Source organism: Cucurbita pepo, chromosome 3, assembly GCF_057944985.1.
Source record: "Cucurbita pepo subsp. pepo isolate OVF chromosome 3, ASM5794498v1, whole genome shotgun sequence".
NCBI lineage: Eukaryota > Viridiplantae > Streptophyta > Magnoliopsida > Cucurbitales > Cucurbitaceae > Cucurbita > Cucurbita pepo.
Genome location: NC_141800.1, coordinates 4,219,001 through 4,225,000, shown reverse-complemented (window position 1 = coordinate 4,225,000; position 6,000 = coordinate 4,219,001). Strand labels below are relative to the sequence as shown.

At 40.1% G+C, this 6,000-nt stretch overlaps 1 protein-coding gene across 1 annotated transcript; it reads right to left on the bottom strand.

Annotated features, from left to right (window-relative positions):
* Window positions 1-673: 673 nt before the first annotated feature.
* On the bottom strand, window positions 674-3,367 carry LOC147793071 (uncharacterized). The gene is made up of 4 exons (XM_087122793.1): window positions 2,435-3,367; window positions 1,589-1,844; window positions 944-1,200; window positions 674-796 (listed from the first exon to the last, which is right to left on the bottom strand). The coding sequence occupies exons 1-4, from the start codon at window positions 3,365-3,367 to the stop codon at window positions 674-676; spliced, it is 1,569 nt and encodes a 522-aa protein (XP_086978919.1).
* Between the last annotated feature and the right edge of the window lie 2,633 nt (window positions 3,368-6,000).

The following is a 6,000-nucleotide window of genomic DNA, read 5'->3' as shown; positions in this document are numbered from 1 at the left end:
ACAGCAAGAAAGTGATCTGCAGTAGGGGCATGCAAGAATTGACTGACAGAATTGACAGCATAGGCAATATCTGGACGCGTAATAGTCAAGTATTGAAGGGCGCCAACAAGAGATCTGTAGAGAGTAGGATCAGAGAAAGGAGAACCATCAGCAGTCAGGTGTTGAGAAACAACCATGGGAGTGTGAACTGGTTTGCTATCGAGCAACTGAGCACGAGTAAGAATATCTCGAGCATATTTTAACTGACTAATAAAGAGACCATCAGGAGTGGGTGAAGCTTCAAGACCAAGAAAGTAACTGAGAGAACCCAAATCTTTGGTAGCAAACTCAGAATGAAGCTTGCGAGTAAAGTTGTCAATAAGAGATGAGTTGTTGCCGGTAACAATAATGTCATCAACATAAAGAAGCAAATAGATAAGGTTAGATTGCTGATGAAGACAAAAAGGGACGTGTCAGCGCGGCTGCAAAAAAAAAACCTAAGTGTAAGAAGAAATGAGCTAAAACGTTGAAACCAAGCACGAGGAGCTTGCTTTAAGCCATAGAGGGCTTTCTTTAATAGACAAACATGAGTGGGAAATCGAGGATCAATATACCCAGGAGGTTGTTCCATATGAACACGTTCAATAAGAGTTCCATTGAGAAAAGCATTCTTGACATCAAGTTGTCGAAGAGGTCATTTATTTGTGACTGCAATAGAAAGCACAACACGGACAGTGGTAGCTTTGAAAACCGGACTGAAAGTGTCAATGTAGTCAAGACCAGGAACCTGAGTATAACCTTTGGCAACAAGACGAGCCTTGAAATGCTCGACGGATCCATCAGGCAAATATTTAATATGAAACACCCATTTAGAGCCCACGATGTTGGTGTTGGCAGGGCGAGGAACCAAAGTCCAAGTATCATTTTGTTGTAACGCTCGAATTTCTTCATCCATGGCAGCCACCCAAGCAGGATTCTTAGTCGCAGATTTGAATTCTTTTGGCTCAGTGGATGCAAGAAGAGTAGAAAGAAGTCCAGATGAGCCCAAAATACCAAGATTTGCTGGATGACGAGTCTCGAATATACCTGCTTTGGCTCGTGTGATCATAGAATGAGTGCCCAAAGAAAAGAAATCAACAGGAGGTTCAATAGAGGTCGAATTAGAAGTCGAGGGTGGCAAAGTGGAACCTGCAAGAGAAGTATCAACCTGCACAGACTCATCTACAAGGTCAGAACAAATATCACACGGGGATGAACTGGATCGAGGAATGTGCGGTGATGAAGTGGTAGGGGGGGATGAATCAATATGATGAAGATGTGGTTCTAAGAAATTTGAAATAGGAATAGAGGAAAGAGGTTTGGCTTGGGAGCTAGGGATAGCAGGAAAGTGAGTTTCATCAAATTGAGCATGGCAGGTGATATATAGCTTAGTGGTGGCAGGATCAAGACAGCGGAACCCTTTATGAGCAGGACTATAACCCAAAAAAATACAAGGAATGTTGCGGGGAGAAAGCTTGTTAGGCATATAATCACGCAAATAAGGATAAACACGACAACCAATTGTCATAATGTGGAGTGTAGTCATAAAGAAGTTCAAAGGGTGACTTACCTCCAAGAAGTGGAGTAGGCAACCAGTTGATAATATAAGCTGCAGTGTTGAAGGCGTCAACCCAAAAACGAGGAGAAAGATGAGAGTGAAAGAGAAGGGCCAAGCTAGTGTCAGTCACATGACGATGTTTTCTCTCAGCACGACCATTTTGAGCAGGTGTATATGGACAAGAGAGTTGGTGGTGGATGCCAGAATTACATAAATGAGTTTTGAAACAAGTACTAGTAAATTCGGTACCACCATCGCTTTGAAATACCTTGATACGAGAAGAATATTGATTTTCCACAAATTTTTGAAATTGAAGAAAAATATCAAAAAAATCATATTTAAATTTTAAAGGGTAAAACCAAGTGAATCGAGAATAATCATCAATAAAAATAACATAATAAAGAAAACCCGAATTTGATTTGATGGGAGAAGGACCCCAAAGATCACAATGAATAAGATCTAACACATGAGACGACCTACGTTCATTGTGGGAATAAGGCAATCGATGACTTTTCGCAAGCTGACAGGTATTATATAATGATGGAGAAGGCAATAAAGACGTAAGAGAAAGATGACCTTTTCTATTTAAAAAAGAAATAACAGAATGATTCACATGGCCCAGACGAGCATGCCATAAATCATATGAAGCACCTAAAGATTTGTTTCTAAGGGCTGAAATAAAAGCAGAGTTGTCGCACTCCAGACATATAGCCCTCCATCTCTTTTACCAGTTGCCACCACCCTTCCTGTTTGACGATTCTGGATAGTAATAAGATTATTAGTAAATGTAACGGAGAGAGGAAAATCAGACGTTAATTTACTTATGGAAAGAAGATTTTTAGTGAGGTGAGGGACAACCAAGACATCCAATAAGTGAATATTTTGAACAGGAGAAAGAATACCAGTGTGGGTAATGGGTAGGGATGCACCATTTCCTACGATCACAGAGTCCTTACCCGTGTAATTTTTAGACTGATCCAGAATAGATGGGTCGACAGTCATATGGGTCGAATCTCCAATGTCCAGAAACCAATCAGCAGCATCGGGTCCAGCAATAGAACATGACGTATTAAAGGCTTCAGCAAGGTGAGCATGAGAAGAATCAGGTCGAACATACCGTTGGTTGCAGTGGTCAGCATAATGGCCCTCTTTGCGGCATATTTGACAGTGAGGTGGTCGACGACCCTGACTTGAGTGGGTTCGTCCTCGATTAGAAGAGTTGTTTTTGTGAGAATAAAAACGACCTCGCTGGTTGGTAAAGGAAGCAGGGTGGCTTTCATGGGTGCGACCACAATTAGTGGCTGTGAATGCTGTAGGAGTGGAGTCAGAGGACTCAAGGGAGCGCTGGAACAACTCAAAACTTTCAGCTTTAGAGACTAAATCTGCAAAACAGGGGATAGGGGTGAGAGCCATCTGAGCAGTAGAAAAAGCTGAAAATTCGGTGCCGAGTCCATAAAGGAACCAGTGCACTTTATCAATGTCCTCGACAGGTCTGCCAATGGCATGAAGTTGGTGACAAATTTTTTTGAAGGCACGGGCATACTCAGCAACAGGTTTGGTGCCACGTTTCATCAACTGCAAGTCATCCTTGAGTCTCAGTTCACGAGCTTTCGACTGATGACTGAACGTAGTTTCCAACGAAAGCCAAACATCAGTGAGAGAGGAGAGCAGGAGACAGAGAAGTCGTTGATCGGCTGCTCTCCAAGCCAAATATTCGGGGTTGAGTGTTGATGAGGTTTCTGGTTCAAAGCGAGGTGGTGGAACCATAGTTCCATCGGCATAGCCCAGCATGTCTTGACTCTCAAGGAGAGGGAGAAGTTGGCTTTCCCAAAGAAGATAATTGGAGAAAGAAAGTTTGATGGTGATCATATGAATTAGAGTATTGAAAGGAAGAAGATGATAAGAAGATTCGGAAGCCATAGAGAAGAAAGGATCAGGGTTGTTAAACCGAAAGGGCTCTAATACCATGTGAATGTTTGCTGAATCCACCACACCTAAATGGTGGTGAGAGTTCTCTTATTTATAATCATTTACAGAATACAGAAATATGGTAAATTACAAATAATATGGAAATAGCAATAAAAGGAAATAATAATAAATGAATACAATAAATGAATAAAAGGGCAAATATGGTAACCCGTAATGTAAGGCAAATATCTAGATATTTGTCTTATAATGAACGGTCAACTATCCTTAACATCTTGGAACCTTGCTCCACATCTGGTTCCTCAACAGTAGTCTCAGGAGTTTCATGAGTATCTGCTACAACATCACTAAATGAGTTTTCCTGCAACTCAAGCTCAACTCCCACTTGCTTCGTTGTCTTGGAACTATGCTCCACATCTGGTTCCTCAGCAGTAGTCTCAGGAGTTTCATGAGTATCTGCTACAACATCACTAGGTGAGTTTTCCTGCAACTCAAGTTGAACTCCCACTTGCTTCGTCGAACCTTGCTCCACATATGGTTCCATTTCCAACCGCACTTTCTTCCATTCTTTGGCGGTCCTTGTGAAGCTAACTCGTTTCTGCTTGGTCATAACGTAGTTCTCACAACGACCCACATCAACAGATTTCAGACCTTCTAAAACTCCTTTTGCGGCTAGCGTCTTCATTCCTTTCACGTTCATATGTCGAAGTCTATTGTGTCATAGACTTGAATTTGAAGCACTCTCAGCAACAGCAGCTATGTTCATACACCCTGCAGTGGTGTATAAGATTCCATATTTTGAGCCACGTGCTACCACCGTAGCACCCTTCATAATCTTCCAAGAACTCTTCCCTAACTTTGTTGCATAACCTGTACTGTCCAACTGACCAATAGAGATCAAGTTCTTTTTTAGACCAGAAATATATCTTACATCGTTTAATGTCCACTGATTTCCTGCTGGAGTTTTTATGCAGACATCTTCTTTTCCTTTAATTTCCAAATCTTTGTTGTCGGCAAGATACACCTTCTCGAAATTTCTAGACTTGCAATTCTGGAACAACTCTTTATTTGGAGACGAATGAAAAGATGCACTTGAATCCAAAATCCAGGATTCAATCGAACTGTCCACGCTGAGGACTAGAGCATCCCCAATGTCTTATGCTGAATTTATAGAATCATCATCTCCAGATTTGTGATTCTGTTTCCTCTTTGGTCTTGTACAATCTGTCCGAAAGTGATCTTTTTCTCCACAATTCCAACACGTTACGTTTGGTCTATATGGAGATTTTTCTCGGTTCTTTGATTTTTATCGCCCTTTGTTTGGGCCATTCGGTTTACTTCTTCCCCGTTGGTGTACTGAGAGCACTACCAGATGAATTTCCAATTTCTCGTTTGCGAATACTTTCACTGAGAACTACATCTCGAATTTCATCAAACTTCAGTTTATCAGATCCTCAGAAACTGTTGATTGCAGCAACAACAGTATCCCACGACTTGGGTAAAGATGACATCAAAATCAATGCTTTAATTTCATCTTCGAAATTAATTTCCACCGAACTCAGTTGACTTACGATCATATTGAATTCATTTATATGATCCACTACAGATCCACCTTCAGACATCTGTAGATTGAACAATCTCCGCATCAAATACACCTTGTTCATAGCCGACAGTTTTTCGTACATATTCGACAGCGCCTTCATCAGCTCTGACATTGTCTTCTCCTTGATGATGTTAAATGCCACGTTTCTGGATAGCATCAACCGGATCATCCCTAAGGCTTTTCGATCCTTGAGCTTCCACTGCTCCGTGGTCATGGTATCCAGCATCACTCCCTACAGGGGTTCGTGAAGATCTTTCTGGTACAGATAATCTTCAATCTGCATCTTTCAGAAACTGAAATCGGATCCATCGAACTTTTCAATTCCAATCTTTGAACTTTCCATCTTCACAAATTGTGGTGACTTTCGCCTAGCTCTGATACTAGTTGTTAGGATCGCACAGATGAACACAAAAACTAGAGAGAGAAAATGCGAGGAGAACTCTGGCTAAAGGATTTATATTGATGACTTCAAGTATGTACAGTAAGAGAGAATACAGTTGAAAGCTCTGCCCGACGAGATATATATATAGTTTAACTTACTATATTTAGCTTTACTATGTATAACCGTTGACGCTATAAACCAATCAGGCTCCATAACCTAATAATAAAGGGGACCCGTAACAACAAATGGGACCAATTAGAATAGTTGGGGCAAATTTAACTCTAATAGAAAATATGCCAAGGCAATGTTTTTTTTTTTTTTTTTTTTTTTTTAATTTATTTATTTAACAAAAACAGGTAAAAGCATGTATTTTCTTAAATCCCTCATTCCTTTCCTTATTATTTTCTATTATCTCTTTTTTTTTAATTTAATTTTTATAAATAGGTTTAAATTTAAATTTATAGTTTTTAACCATAGGATAAAGTTAATATACTAAATTATTCTATTATTATA

Bases quoted from the DNA above. Each gene is read 5' to 3' on its own strand.
- LOC147793071 (XM_087122793.1), bottom strand. From the start codon at position 3,367: ATGCTGGGCTATGCCGATGGAACTATGGTTCCACCACCTCGCTTTGAA. The intron at 1,845-2,434 runs GTTGTCCCTCAC...TCTCGTATCAAG, and splicing joins TTCACTTATTGGATGTCTTG to GTATTTCAAAGCGATGGTGG. The intron at 797-943 runs GTGGCTGCCATG...GAGCATTTCAAG, and splicing joins CGACTAAGAATCCTGCTTGG to GCTCGTCTTGTTGCCAAAGG.